Genomic DNA, 15,809 nt, shown 5'->3' on the forward strand with positions numbered 1-15,809 from the left:
GTTAAGCAAAGGTCAAAGATGGACATGAGTTCTTCGGCTCTGACTACCAAAGGCTTGGACTTGTGATGTTTTGTCAGTTCTATGGTGGAAAGAGGCAGCTTCTGGCTCAGTATCAAGGGTCAAGTTGGTGCCGAAACATGCTCTAAGTCTGACGTTGTTGAGTTCGATGCCAAGAACTTGGCGTTCTTGGCACTCTGACACCAAGCCCGAAGGTGCGGAGGAGAGAAATTATTTGGTACCGACTTTGGCTGTAAGGCAGTAGTGGTGTTGTGACCTTTAACAGCGGTAGGGGGGATTTTGTGGAAAGCATGGGTGGAGGATCAGGGGGCACAGCACTCACGCACTAGACAGGTGGTAGGTCTTCCATTTTGAGGCTAAGCTTGACGTCTGAGCTAGAGCAGTATTTGCCAGAGAAGGCCTCTTTGGCGGTTGGCTCCTCCTGGGCATGCTCTTCTCTGAAAATGTCTGGAGCGTCCTCTGAGGCCTTGTGATACATCTCAAGTCGTCCAGCCCTCCTGTCACCAAGTGTTTTCTTAGACATGAATGCTTTGCAGGCATCGCAGTTGCCTTCTCTATGGTCTAGAGAAAGGCAGTGACTGCAGACGAGGTGTTAGTCGGTGTGTGTGGATAAATCATGCGGCAACACGGACAAAATCGAAAGGGTGTCCGTTCCATTAGGAGCACGACCTCAATGGTGCCTAAGACACACAGTAAGGTAGGCCCAACAGTCTCTGGTTCCCCGAAGAGCAATCGGTCGAAACCCGAACCAATGAAAATCAAGACCACTGCAAGAGTGAAAAAGCACAATCAAAACAATAGTGTCGAAAATAGTAAGAAGATTGAAAAACTCTACCGTGGTCGAAGCACAGGGCAGAGGCACACACGTCCGAACCAGACAGCAGAGAGAAAAAAAAATGTAACAATGGAGTTGATGCCCAGGTGCAATCACCAAGAGGAGGAGTCCCTCTTCCTTGTGGCTCGAAAGATTTCGTAGAAGAAAAGAAAAAAAAAGTTGAACAAACCTGGACTTCACACTAGATGGCAGGAGTATGCAGAGCATGTACAGCTACAGTCACACATATCCTCAAACCTTCTTCTTCTGATTGATACTTCTGCCTGTCGAATGGCTACTGTCCCTGAGGGGTCTGCAGGGATTCCCACGTAGCCTACATGCAGATCTCTGCAGCTGGAACACCCTTTACTGGGACAGAGGTTGAGCACTGGGCCCTAGTGGAATAAGCCCAGATTCCTTCCGGTAGCTCTTTCTTGGTCAAAGCGTAGCAGATTTTGGAAGATGATCCATCTGGACAGGGTTCGCTTCTGACCCGCTTTGCCTTGCTTGGAACTACAGTAGCCAGCAAAGAGGTGTTTATCCAGTTATGTAGCAGTGGGACTGTCTGGATAGAAGCTGACCGCCTGCAGAGGATCCAACCTATGAAGCTGTTCCTCTTCTTTGTGGGGTGGGGCAGGGATATAGACAGTCGGTAGGTTGATGGACTGGCCTAAGTGATAAGAAGTCTCCAACTTTAGAAAGGAAAGTAGCCCTGGTTGGCAACACCAAATTTTCAGGAAAAATTTAGGTGAATGGCCGATGGGAAGTCAAGGCCTATAATTCACTGACCGGTCTTGCCAAAGTGATTAACAAAAACACTATCCTGAAGGTTAATCTCCGCAATTGGCAACTGTGAAGGGGCTCAAACTGAGACACTGAACACAGCCATAACACCTGTAGGCAAAGGAGTTGAGACCCTACTTCCCCTTGCTTGTTCATGTACCACATCACTATTGTGTCTGTTCATTAAGATCTTGAGAACTCTGGAGAAGGTTGATATGATGCACCTGCTCCTCTGGAATGAAAAGGCTCCCGGATCTCGAGTTCTTCCAGATAAGCATCCCCACCCTAGAATGGAGGTATCTGTCACAATCATGGCATGGACAGAGGGGGACTGAAGGCCATCCCATCATGCAGGTTCACCTAGTTCCCCCACCAAACCACAACTGCTGCAGTGCCAGGGGAGATTATGATGACGTCCGATAGGTCTCCTCTGTGCTGGAACCACTGGTAGAAGTCACTGGTAGGCGGAGGTCCAAAGATCAGTTTGTGGCTTTGCTTGCCTTGAAGCATTCTAACACAGAATCAGTCTTATCCCCAAACAGTCATGCTCTGTCAAAGGGGAGATCCATCAAGTTGGCCTACACATTCACAGAGAAGTCAGAGGTTTGAAGCCAAGGTTGACACCATAGAGATAGAGGTACTCACTGCACAAGCCACTGAACAGTGCTCAGGCTGGATTTTATAATTTGACTGGATTCATTTTGGGTATCCGTCACAACCTCCTGGAAGTAGGCTCTCAATGGGGATGACAATCTGGGCCATGTCCAATAAAGAATGGGTACATCGCACTAGAAGACAGGCAGCACTGAGGGACTGGGAAGCCATACTGCCAGGTGAAAAGGTTTTCTTTCCTCAAGCTTTTAGCCGTTTTGACTGTCAGAAGGAGGAGAAGGGAAGGTGTGCCAAAGGCATACAGTTGCAGGAGGCTGGTATGACCAGGTTTTCTGACTACAGGTGTGGGGATAAGGGAGCATCTCATGGTGCTCGCGCCTTGCCACCAGATTGCTGACCACTGGTGCCAAGGTAAGCTTGTGCCAGGCTGCCATCACCACATCCGGCAAGGCATTGTTGAAGGGCAGAACGTGTTTTGACACAGTTATGACTGGGAGAAGTACCTCCGTGATGACATTTTCCTCAACATCCAGCTTTAAAAGCTGCACCTCCAGTACCTCTGCAGCTTTTTGACCACTAAATGGAAGGACATCACTTTTGGGGTAGAAGGTCTTGTTGAAATTCCATCTCTGGGAATATGTCCAATACAGTGACTGATAGGCCTGCTAATTCCCCGCCATCCTCACCACAGGCATAAAGATTCAGAGGATAAGCATCCAATCCAACAAGTTAATTGATCTTTGTCTATATTTTTCCTCCTCCAAAAGTCCCAGGGCCTCCCTTCTAGGCTTGCTGTCTGGAACAGAAGAGGAAACAGAAGAGGGAGGCAAAAATTCATGTCCTGGGCAGGAGGAGGTGGTGGTGGTGGTTGGTTCTGTGGGGCGGCCACAAGGTGAAGGGTTGTGGTGTTGTGTGGCAGAGTGCAGACAAAAAAAAGATAAAGGAGCCAGTGCCGATTCTGTGGAGGCTAGTGGGAGGGGTGTCGGGGGGGGGGGGGGGGAGAGTGAGTTGTGGGGTTGCGCAAAGATAGCAACACACATTAGCATCTTTGCTTTTCAGTTTTCAAATGCTGTTTTAGGGGTGGTATTTGTAGTCAAGTGTGCTTTGGTATGGCTGAATTTATTTCAGTCTTAAAGACAGAAATTGCTGCCTCTTAAGTTTGTTTCTTTATTATTTTTTTTAAAAGATTTAAACATACATTTATAATGGTGTTCTGAGATCCCACACAAGTGTGGAGATACTGTACTATTTACTAATATGAAAGAGAAACCGTTTGATAGAGAACTTCTTACCTTCTATTTTCACACTGTCCCTAAAGAGTGCAGTCTAATGAGGTGTAGTTGGTAGATCTATAACATAACTAGAAATTAAGACTAAAAAGTTTATTATGAAAACATATCTTGTTGACTTATCAGTAAAACCTACCTGCTCTGGTTGGTGAAAGAGGTTTGATCTATGGGCAACATGCTTTCTGGCCAAGGAGCTGTCTGATTTGGAGGGGCCTGCTGTTGACTGTACTGTGGTCCAATATTCATCTCCAGCTCCGATTGTCCTAAGCAGAAACATAATGTAAAATGTCATTTACTGAGAACATGGTACGACTTAACAACTATTTATTAGCTCATTCACAGTACTGAACTGTATGATTGTAAGTAAATAACATGCAAAGCACTTTTCATAGTGAAATCATGGCAATACCAAGAATGGGCAATATTAGCAAATTAGATTTGCTTCACATGCCATATGAACAATTACATACCTTATAATAAAAATTATTTTTTTTTTTTCAAATAAACTGTGGTAAAGAATCCTATATTATAAAGAAATATGCAAAACTGTTTTTGCAATAATAGTAGCACGGGTAATTGCGATGGGTGAGTACTTATGCAGATGTTAGGGGAATTCATTTATATAATTTATGCCAGAACTAGACTTGTGGGTCCCATGTATTTTGGTGCAACGTGGCAGCAGTCTGGGGATATCAGAGAAATGTATATACTCATGGTTGCAAGCATGCTGGAGTAAGCAAAAGACGTAGTGTACATGTATGATGAGGGTTCAATGTTGGTGGCTGGGTGCTATGAGGATTAGGAATGTAGGTGACATTTGCCCTCTTGTATAATAATAAAAATTAAAAAAAACTGAACACATGAACTCCCAAAACTCACAGCACTGTGGCCATTTTGGATGCATTCACTGAGAACCCCACCCAACATTTGGTGCTCAGTAATTAGGAGTGCTTTGGTGTTGGCGGATGAGCTCACAGTACAGTGCGGTGCAGAATTCAGTCATGCAGTGGGGAGTAAGACTGAGGATACTGTAGTAGTGAGGATGAGTAAGGCTTGCAAGTGACAAATGTTTTGGAGACACCTGAATCTTTGGGTAAGAATAACATTTGGGGTTAAACAAGATACTTGAATCTGTGCAAGTAAAAAGTATTGCGACTTTCCGATTTGGAAAGAACTGAGCACAAGAACATTATCCGCTCATTTACATATTTGAATCTTATATAACTAGAGTAAAACATTTCAGTGGAGAATACAATGCACACAATGCAACTAATGAGCAGTGACGTGATTGGTAAGTTGATATACTGTATGTATTAAAATCATACTTTGAAAGATTAAGAAAGCTTTTATTTACAAATAAAATCATGGTCAATCAACCAGGAACTAGGCAAAATCCCCAACAGAGATTTCTGGAAATGAAGCATAGTACACACACCATTATAGAAAATGATATGAAAATGGAACAGAGTGAAGATAACACTATTAGATTATGCCCTCAAGCTAAGGATGTTGAATGAAAGTGATATATGCTGAACTGTACGTCACAGAACTGTGTATTAAACAATAGCTGGTATTAGATTTCACTTGTTTTTCTTTCCTGCAAACTAGCTCCACAATAACTTTTTGGCCCTAGGTTGTGGGGGGAAAAAAAGAGTGATTAAGTGAGTGCTGTATGTTCACATGGCTCAGTATATTCTTTGGGCCAGATTCTCAAAGAGACTTACAACTTGTAAAAATATGAGTGTGGAGCCTCTGCACTGGGAGCAGAACCTTCATACTTAGCACTGCAGTGAGGCAATTCAGCCCTAAGACTCTGCACTCGTAACTTTACAAGTAATTTGTCCCTTTATGAATCGGGTCCTATTACTGAGACAAATCCAATAATAGTTTCACTTCTTTCGTTTAAGACCTACTTACTTGTTGTCCCTGTCCAGCATTTACAGAAGTGATTAATATCATACCTAGGTGTTAATACAGAGTCATGGGATCCTAGGTTGTATGATGTATGAGAAAATCTTAGATAGGAGAATAATGACCTTATCTACAGACAAAGAACTAACAATTACATCAGGGAACAGGTACTTGATATTGTATTTAATTGACTGACTGATAGGCGACAAGAGAAATGTTTTTATCACAGTCTTACAATTGAGCTAAAAGATGTTTTGGATGAGAACATACAGCAACGAAATGGGTATTTGCCAGTAGGAGTAGTTCTGCAGTTTGAAGAGTTTTCTGGATTCACATGCTGTGCCTTATTCCGCCTTCTAGTGGTTGGGTCCAGAATTTCTTGGCTTTTTTTTTTCTTTTTTCTGTGGGTGTCGACCACCATTTGGTGGTATGTCCAGCCCCTGGGTGACGTCAGAGCACCCCGGGAACTTCCTGGGCATAGTCGTCATCTTCGGATTGTTTTTTTCTTTCCTTTATTGGTGTACCTCCTCTTTTCTTCCTCACATCTGTAACATCTCTCATTTCTGGAGAGGCAGATGAGTAGCTTGTGAATCTAGAAAACTCATCAAGCTGCAAAACTACTCCTACTGGTAAGTAACCATTTTGTGTTTGAGCATGGATCATTTTCTGGCTTCATACACTGTGTATTAAATAGCTGTATTCCTTCCCATGTGTTGGTTGGGATGAAATGAGGAAGTGTTAGCAAACAGTTATTTTAGTACTTTCTGTCCCACATGTCCTTCCTTGTTCATCTGAATGTCCACACAATAATATTTTGCAAAGGTGTGTGGTGATGCCCATGTTGCTGATGCACAGATTGCGTCCAAGCATACGTTTGCTAACAATGCCAGTGTTGCTCCCTTTTTTTCTAGTTGAGTGGGCTTTGGGGCTTGTGGGCAGAGTCATCCCCACCCTGAAATAGCAAGTCTGTATTGTTTCTACTGTCCATCTCGAGATTGTTCCTTTAGTTAATGGGGAATCCTTGGATGCCTTGGCGAAGGAGACTAACAACTGGCTGCCTTTACAAAACATGTTTTGTTCCTTGCAGATAGTACATTAAAGCCCACCTTACACTCAACGTATGTAGACTCTCTCCATCTGTGTCTTAGGCTCTCTGAAGAAAGTTGGTAGCTGTATGCTTTGGTTGACATGAAAGTAGGTCACCACTTAGGGCAGAAACTGTGGGTTGGTTCTAAGAACAACTGTCTTTGTAGGTATGGTTCCTGTGTTAGCGCTTGAAGCCCACTCACTATGCGTGGTGATTGCAATCAGAAATGCTGCCTTGAGTGTTAGTGACTTGAGATCAGTTTTGTGCATAGGTTCAAATGGGTCTGACATTAACTGCGTTAGCATAGTGGTTAAGCTCCACAATGGTGCTGGAAATGATCTTGGTGGTGCAACTCATTTAGAACCCTCCAAGAACCTCTTCACCACTGGGGACGTGAAGAAGCGGTTACATTAAATCCCCCTCGTACAGGCTATCATCGCTGCCAGATGTACCTTTAACAATACATAGGTCAGCCTGGTATCTAATAGGTGAGTAAGATATGTCAATACAGTTTCTTGCTTTGCCTTTGTCTCCATCTTTCTGTATCTGTGTGCCAGTGAATGTATCTGCTCCATTTTGCAGGTTAACATTTCCTTGTGCTTGCCTCTCAAAGGGTTTCCATTGTCCTCGGCATAAGCTGTAGCTGTCCAAATTCTAGATATTCAGGAGCTAGGCCACTAGGCTGAGTGTTGCTGGCTCCAGGTGGGACAATCCTGCAATCCTGTTACATCGTCAGCAGATCTTGTTTTTGTTCTCCTTTGATTGTGACCATTCGTCCCCTGGACATACCTAGAAGGTCCAAGTACCAGATCTGTCTGGCCCATTGCGGGACTATCAGGATGAGTCTTGGCCCTGGTTGTCTAGATTTCTCCAGCACCTTTGGTATCAGGGGAAACAAAGGAAAAGTGTATGCAAATCTCCCTGACCAGTTTATTGACAGGTCATTCCCTTCTAACTGGTGGTGTGGAAACCTGGAGGCGAAGTGTTGGCATTTTGCTTTTACAAACAGGTATATTTTTGGTCACCCCCAGAATATGAAAACTTGTTCCAGTGTCGCTTGTTTTAGTTCCCATCTTGGGAGCTGCTTTCCTGTCCGCTTAGTCTGTCCACCTCAGTGTTTTGTTTTGTTTTCCTGATAGGTGGACTGTTTGCAGTGTGATCTTCCTTGGTATCGCCCATTCCTATATTTCTTGGGATAATTTTGTGCCTCCTTATTTGTTTAGATAAAACAAGGTTGTTGTGTTGTTGGTTTGGACTAGTACGATTTGACCTGTTATGTGTGATTGGAAACCCTTTATGGCTAGGAAAACTGTGTTAATTTCCAGGTAATTGATGAGTTTCAGCACATCTGTACTGTTCCACTGTCCCCATACTTTCAGGTTGCCTGAATGTGTTCCCCAACCCTTGTGGGATCCGCTCCCAACCCATCCGTTGTAATAGTCACCATTGAAGTTGGTGTTCTGAATGGTCTCCCTATGGTCACATGTTTTGACTTCCACCATTTTATCTTCTTTTGTACTTTTGCTGTGGCAACCATTAGATCCTCCCAACTCCTAGTGGCAGGTGACCATTTGTTGCGTCCCATACAAGAATGGATCTTCATGTGCAATCTTGCATGTACTATGAGTGGTATGGATAAATCCCTCATGCCCATCGTAGCATGGGTAAATATAGGTTCCCCTTGTGTGAGAGCGTTAAGGTTTCCATAAGAAAGCATGAATCTCCTTTTTCATCCTATGTATTAACAGTCCCTTTTGATGAGGCTGATGTAGAGTGACAGGTCCTCTGATGGAGATGCCTTGAAGGGTAGCTATCTACTTCTTCATGGGACTCTGCGTCAAGATTGCGCCACAAATCTGCGAACCCTGTTGCTTCTTCGACCTTGAGTACATAGAACTCTTCCTGCTCCTCTTCAAGAAGTTCGGAGTTGCTGTGACCCCCAAAGCAGACTGGTCGTCATCAATCTCAGTCGACATCGAAGTCGTTAGCAGGAATACGGAATTACTTCAAGGAGACATAATCCTTCCTTTGCAGGAGGGCTGCTATTTCAGCCTGGAGCCTTTGTTTCTTGCATGTGACCTCAAGCACTTTGTTTGGCACTGAATGTTGGCCACTTCTTTGGAGTCAATTGGTCTTCTATCTCCAAAACCTTGCTCATCTTTCTCACTCTCTTTCGAGCGGATGGTATTGTCAAAGGTTTTGATGGTGCCATGCCACCATTGGTATCCCTGTGGATCTTTGTGTTACAGCTGACCTTCAGTAGGCGAGTGTTTTGGAGTAGGGTGCCTTGCGACTTGCTGTCCGAGGGTTTGGGATTTGAGCCTTTCAGCGGTTTCATTACCATCGGCTTAGTTTTGGCGCCCTTTGACATCTTTTTTGCAGTTTGTTTCATCTCTGTGTCGGCAGAATAGATCTTGATGTCTGGTTCTTCTCCATGAGCTGTCTCGGCTTTCTTGATGTTTTCCTTGTCATCACTTGATAGGCCCAGGGCCTTCAACGAAACCTGCATCCTCTGACTGCTGGCCATGGTGGGTAGTGTTCCAGCCTCTGTCGTCGAGGTCCCTTTAGAGTCCTGGGTACAACCGCAGTGCAGTCCTCATCTTGGTGATCTTTCGGAATGCACAGATTGCAGATCTTATGGGGGTCTCTCTGGCTGAAATTGTGGTGGCATCAGGAGCAGAATTTAAAGGGGATGTTTTCCATGACACCTACCTGCCTTTGTTCTCGGACCATGTGACTGGTACTGAAGGGGTCCCCTGTCTCTTGTTGTTGTTCCTCTCGTGGTCTTTGGCGATTCGGTTGAATTTCTTTAAAAAAAAAAAAAAAAAAAAACGTTTGGAGCTCCTCCGTCGATTCCAGACCAAACAGCGGAAAAATAGAATCTGAAGATGGCGACTAGGAATCTAGGACAAAGGAAGTTCCGGAGCACAGCACCGTCTGATGTCACACCGGAGATGGACATACCACCAAATGGTGGTCGACAACACCCACAGCAAAAAAAATAAAAAATCCACTATTCCGGACCTAACCACTAACTAGATGGAGGAATAATGCAAAGCATGTGAATCCAGGCTAGAAATCATGCTGCAAAATCACATACTTATACAGAGCTCTTTAATATGACATTAAGGCTTCAATACTCTGCAGATTTTAAAAAGTGACGAAAGAATGACTGCTAAAATAACTCAGTATGATACAAACAATTAAGCCCCAGAACCTATGGACTGTGATTTATGCACCTTTATATAAAGAACAAAAGAAAGGACAAAGATGCACCAAGAGGTCTTTATAATTGTAGCAGCAAATTACATTTTGTTAGTCTGCCCAAACAAAAACAAACGCAAGGTTTCCGTTTCATTGTGACCTCAGATGAAGAATTACGTCCACACAGCTACTTCACCATCAGATGCTAGAAATCTAAGAATAAAAGGCTGCCTTTCAGCAGTTACCTAGTGATTTCTAATTGTAATTGAACAAACACTGCATAGAATGATTTATTTTGTGTGGGGAGGCAAAATGTTATTGAGTGTTATGTTAGAGACTAGAGACACTTAATTTTATTGATGCACTTCTAGCTCAACAGTCACATGCTCCCAAGGGAAAATAAATGTCAGACAATGAAAGATATGGCTGTTGATAATACACAATTTTTAGGACCCGTGAGTATGGTCCACTCAATTTTGTAATACACTACTGGCTAGCGTTATTGTCGGTAAATCTGCTTCCCCATAATCAAAGCACCTCTTCTTGGGTTAGTTTGGGCTGTGCCCTTGATGTCTTTACATAATCGCACAACTGACTGGGTTACAAAAAAAAAGTGTGTTTCTTACTCAGTACTGACAATACACATGTTCACCATCTGACCTTCCATACCTGATTGTCACAGGTCTTTCCAGTCACTGGCAAAAAGTTGCTTATAGAGTAGAGAAACATATTGCATTTTTAAGACAATAAAAGTATTTTATAGATGTCTTCCGTGCTAAAACGTTACCTCCACATCAGTTATACAATTGCCAGAAAGATTTAATTAAATATGCAGATGTTCGATATACACGTGGAAATATATGGATCATTACGCATGCAAATGGGCTAATTTGTTCCTCATGCTCGTAAGCCACATTTCCCTTGCTTGTGCCTTACACCTGCTTTACCGATTTAGAAAAAGCATATTCCTCATCCAATCAGCATGACCTATCTTTCATTAGGTTTCCTAGGAGGGTCCTGTTGGCCAACTATCAGCAAATAATTATATGGAAACAGTCCATGAAGCAAACTATTGTTTAAAGGTAAAGAAACCTACTGGGGGTGGGCCATACTATAGAAAAAGATAAACTGACTTTCTCAAGTGTCTTGTCTAAATAAAATGTAAATGGCTCGTAACAGAAAGGATATGGATCTTTCAGCCGGTGTTATAGTAATCTTAAAGAACATTGGCAAAGAAATTGCTTGATTAATTTGGAAATAAGAGACTGTCCAGGGCAAAAGGAGGAAGGATTCTCTTAATCCCATTTCTGTGGGAAATTGTATAGGGCTTTATAGCTCCTGTGGCCTGAAGGACACTGACCCCAGGGCCAGAAGTAATGTTGACTGGCAAAGCTATTCTACAAGAAAGGTACAGCAAAGAATCTTTACGTAATGGCTCAGGCTGAACACCAATTTCAAAGGCCAGGATGTTTCTAAATCACAATGAAATGCCTTTTGTTTTAAACAAATAAATCCTTTGCGTATGGGCCGTTTTAATAAAACTACTGGCTCCTTAAACAAGCAAGGTATGTTGTTCACATGAACATCGTGATTCTGGCAGCATTTACTTTATTTTCTGCATCTTATCTTATATTGTGTTAGGCAGCAAAGTTGTGGTAATATCACAATGTAGGTTTAAATATATTTATTTGCAACTGGAAAATAAAGCAAAATTCTAGAAAATTAGCCTCAGATAGGTTACGTGTTGATAAGAATTTACAAGTACCAGATCAGCACAATTTAAGCAAACAGATTTAATATGAAAAAAATGTTCTGGAATCCTGTACACAGTTGGGAATATTATAGCATGTATGACCATTACTGAAGATCCTAAAAAATATGGTTTCAAAACCATATCGACCCAAGAACACGCATACAAAGTTCTTTAGACCTATACTTTACAACACTGTGATAAACATTTTGTAGTATATATAGTGTAGTGATTGTCATTTACCCATATTCATTATTGGAGACTGGAGCATCTGGCGCTGGTTGGGCTGGCTGTTGGGTCTCATCTGAACACTGGATGTCGGATTCCGGATCATGCCCACTTGAATTGGCCTGCTCATGGCACTTGGCGTAGTTGTACAGGTTACTCTGGCTGTAGGGCCTTGAGTAACCCAGTCCATTGATGGCATAGTAGGTCGCTGGGCATTTCCACTAATTATTCCTGAGAAAAAAACATCTTGAAGTTAAGACACATGCTACAGAAACAGTGTCAAAAGTAGCCACAACATGCAGGAAAAAAAACAAGTCAAAATCCAACAGACTATTTTATTACAGATGCTCATCAAACAATCCGTGAATACGGCCTTCAAATGATAAGGTCCACAGGAGAGGGTCCCATAAGGAACTGAAGCAGGAGGGGTCAGGGCAATCTAGACTTGGAGTGCTTCACTTTCTTTCAAATGTTTAATATGCATTGAAGGTTATAACAAAGCATAAGTACCTGCTGGTGTTTGATTCACCATCAGATTTATCGTATGATGTAAAGTCACCCATCACACCACAGAAATGAATGATACAAGAAATAAGATGGTAAAAAGCACCCACATAAAGGCATTTTAAAACTGCATCTTAATCGTCTTAGGAGAATAATAAACTTATTTGCCCAAAGTGCAGGCAATATTGAAAAAGCCCTCCATTGCAGTACCCCTTGAGGCGAGTGTGAATTTAAACAGTTTAGTAACGTCATTTTAACAGCCTAGTGTTCTGTACTTACTAGTCTTTCCTGCTGATTACAACTCAAGTTATTGTTAGGAGTGTTCATCCTCAATGCTGCTAAAGATCAGATTAAGGGCCTCATTTATATCTTGCATGCCATTCCGCCATGGGGACGGAGTAAATATTTTAACACCCATGACAGACCGCCTGCTTGGTGGTCATTTATAAATTTGGTGGGCAGTCATTTATAAAGTACTGCAGGAACTGCTGGCACAGCCGTTCTTATCCATGAAATCCGCTGTTTAGGGCAGAGCATTCAGCATGATGCAACCCTGCACTAAAGTATTCTTTCTTTAACTTCCAAAAGAAAATACTGAACTGGATTTCCTTCTTGAAAATAAAAACTAGTAATGCACCCTCACCATTAGAGTCATTTCCCATGGCGTAGAGGGAAGGGAGGGGCGCATTATTTGGTTTTCACTGTCCCTCACTGCCAGCCAACCTCTGGCAGTGACGAACAGTAAAACAAATGGCTACATGCCATTCTGTTTGGGAATCCAGGCATTCAGAAATAACTGACGACCCTTACTCCGGTTGGACGGACTGAAAGGTTTGGCTAGGGAGGTGACCAAGTAGTCATCACCATAGCCAAAGTGAAGGTTCACCGGCATTCAAATCGGGCAGCAGAGGTTCATGTTGGCAGTATGTATACTCTGTCGCCACTGCAACAGAGTATATGTACAGTCAACATATGAGGTCCTAAAGTCAGGCTAATTCTATCTAATGTAGCTCATCTATCTAAGATGAAGCTCGAGCTACAGAGTTTGTTAAAAACTAGAAAGAACAATCCCAGCAAGTGAGACGGAAAGCAAACAGCAGCACCAGAAGGGGAGAGCAGTCCTAGAGAGAAGACCGTTCTGCTACAGGCCATTAATACACAAAATAAAGCATAGGTAAAACTAACACTGCCTTGTGTTCTTCATTTCATATAAGTATTATTTCAACATTACCACATACAAACTTAATACAGACAAGGGTTACTGCTCCATTCCAAATTCTATGAGGTATAATTAATGACACGATCTACACTAGGAAGCACCATAAACAGAGTACCATCACAATCTCAACATAAAGTTCTAAAAGCAGACAGTCAATTTTCTCAGACATAAGATACAGACAAGAAGATCATGATTTCAAAGTTCCTTTTCAGCAACTTTGGGTGTAGAACACCATCAAGAAGGACCACCCCACAAATTTTACTTGCCACTAATATTGTAAACATATAGTCAACAAGCCAAAGCCTCTAACTAGAGAACGGCAAATGTATCTACAGAACTGTATTTAACATGTTTTGCTCAATCCTAGATTTAACAACATCTAGATAACATGTTTTCTGCTTGAATGATGTTAACAAGATATTCCCGGTCATGTTACATGCATACTTGTGATTTATTTTACATGTTTTCTATAATGCCAACATGTCACTTTTGAGTTACATCAATAATGAAGTGAAACTCCAAGATCAGATCAAACACCCATGCTGAAATGGATCTGTGGTTACACATACCACTGGCCTTTCAATGGGCAAGAAGAATTGAGAAGGGCCTTACTTTAGACTTACTGATATACTGCTTCTTGTTTTGAAAGCAAATATATCTGATTATGACCTTGTTTAAGCCCACAAATGTAAACAAGACCTCAATTCTTAACTGTATTTTTTTCACTGAAGTCAACAGCCTGAATCAATTATATCAGGTGATTAGTTCATAGCATAGAATTTTGTGGTGTGTTCTAAATTAAGATATCTTGCTGGGATTAAATGAAAGAAAAGTGATGGACATGAAAGAATACTATTAAATACTTTACAAATATAGGCCAATTAATGTTAAGTTTATTGTATGGGAAATCTGATCGATGTATCAATTTGCTTCATGACGATTCCCACTGGCATTTTATGACTGCCGACTGATGAGCACCACTTGAATAAACTTCAAACTTGTAACTTTAGAAGATAGATTATTTATTCTAGGATAAATTTCTATATGCATGCCCTCATAACGGACTATATGATATACTGATGAACACTAACATGCAGGATAGTTATAGGCCCTCAATCTAACTTGGAAGGTAATTCTGACATTAGATTCTGGGAGTCCCCTTTAATTGCCTAGAGGTTACACAGTCACTGTACTTTTAGTTTATATCACAGTGGAGCTCAATTTGATTGATAGAAAGGAAAATGTTACTTATCCTGTAAGCAGAGTAGTGCAGTAGATTCAGAGGGAGATGATACATATTGTTATCATCCCAAAAATTATTTGTGGCTCTGGTTAGAAAGGCATGTCATAGGGTTTGGCAGGGCGGAAGGTCATAAGTGGAGTGTGGTGATCCCTCTGCAAACTGTGGTGGAGACAATGGAGGTGGTGTACGCGATTGTGCTGGAGCTGGTGGAGAATAAGGGGGTGCTGGCGCCCAAGTCTCTATACATCTTGGCCATGGAAGCCTGAGGTGCTGCCAATTCAGGTTCTTTCTCGAATGCCAGTATCCTAGTTAGTCTCTGGGTGTTTCGGCAGGGTTGGGTATACCAAAATCTTCCTGTAAGGGGATGGGCAGGGAGGCGCTCCTGCTTTGCATCAAGCTCCTCCTACAGTCAATGGCGGATCAGCTGTTCAGAGACTTTGGAGCCAGTGGTCAAGGGTGTTTACTGGGAGGAGAGACGAAGTCCCTGGCGTTCGGGCCTGGATCTGTGGCATCAGACTCTGGATAGGGCAATTAAGAAAACAAATGAAGAAGGCAAAGGATTTTTCAGAGTACTGGTACTGAACATTCACCACGTGGGTCCAAAGAAATGTTAACATGTTTAGTCTGAGCCTCGTTGGTACATGTCCTAATTAGACAGCGGAAACTAAACCATCAAAACTGTGTCGGTGCCCATGTGCATTTCCTACTAAGGAAATGCATCCCGTGACTCAAAAGCCTTTCTTCAAAGAAAAACAATTCCCAAATATCCAAACCCAGCACTAAATGGCAGGAGTGTGCATGAGAGTATGCGGAGCATGAATATCTGCAGCAACAAGTGCTACAAACAAAATATCGGAGAGACAGGTACACTATTCACAGATGCAATGTTATTTAAGAGTACTTTGTTAGACTCCGCACTAGAAAACAAGCCAGAGTAAGCCACACAACTAGCCTCAAAAAGTCTGTCACAATAGCTTTTGAAGAACATGGATTCCTTTTATGTTATTTCTCAGGAGGACACAGTGTGAAGACCAGTAGTGGTGACTATGAGAATACCTTTGTCCTCCTAGTTTCCTGAGAACTATTTCGACTGGTCTTCCAACTCTCTTTGTAAAGCTCGGTCAGGTGACCATCTGGGACAGTATAA

At 42.3% G+C, this 15,809-nt stretch overlaps 1 protein-coding gene across 14 annotated transcripts in view; it reads right to left on the reverse strand.

The window, feature by feature from the left end:
* NCOA2 (nuclear receptor coactivator 2) overlaps positions 1 to 15,809 on the reverse strand; it is a 1,057,595-nt gene that overhangs the window by 268,956 nt on the left and 772,830 nt on the right. For all 14 annotated transcript variants that reach the window (XM_069220319.1, XM_069220317.1, XM_069220318.1 and 11 more), the window contains 2 exons: positions 11,712 to 11,927; positions 3,653 to 3,779 (listed from right to left, as the gene is read on the reverse strand). In XM_069220319.1, coding sequence (XP_069076420.1) covers positions 3,653 to 3,779; positions 11,712 to 11,927 — 343 coding nt within the window. The remainder of the gene's footprint in view (positions 1 to 3,652; positions 3,780 to 11,711; positions 11,928 to 15,809) is intronic.

Source organism: Pleurodeles waltl, chromosome 2_2, assembly GCF_031143425.1.
Source record: "Pleurodeles waltl isolate 20211129_DDA chromosome 2_2, aPleWal1.hap1.20221129, whole genome shotgun sequence".
NCBI lineage: Eukaryota > Metazoa > Chordata > Amphibia > Caudata > Salamandridae > Pleurodeles > Pleurodeles waltl.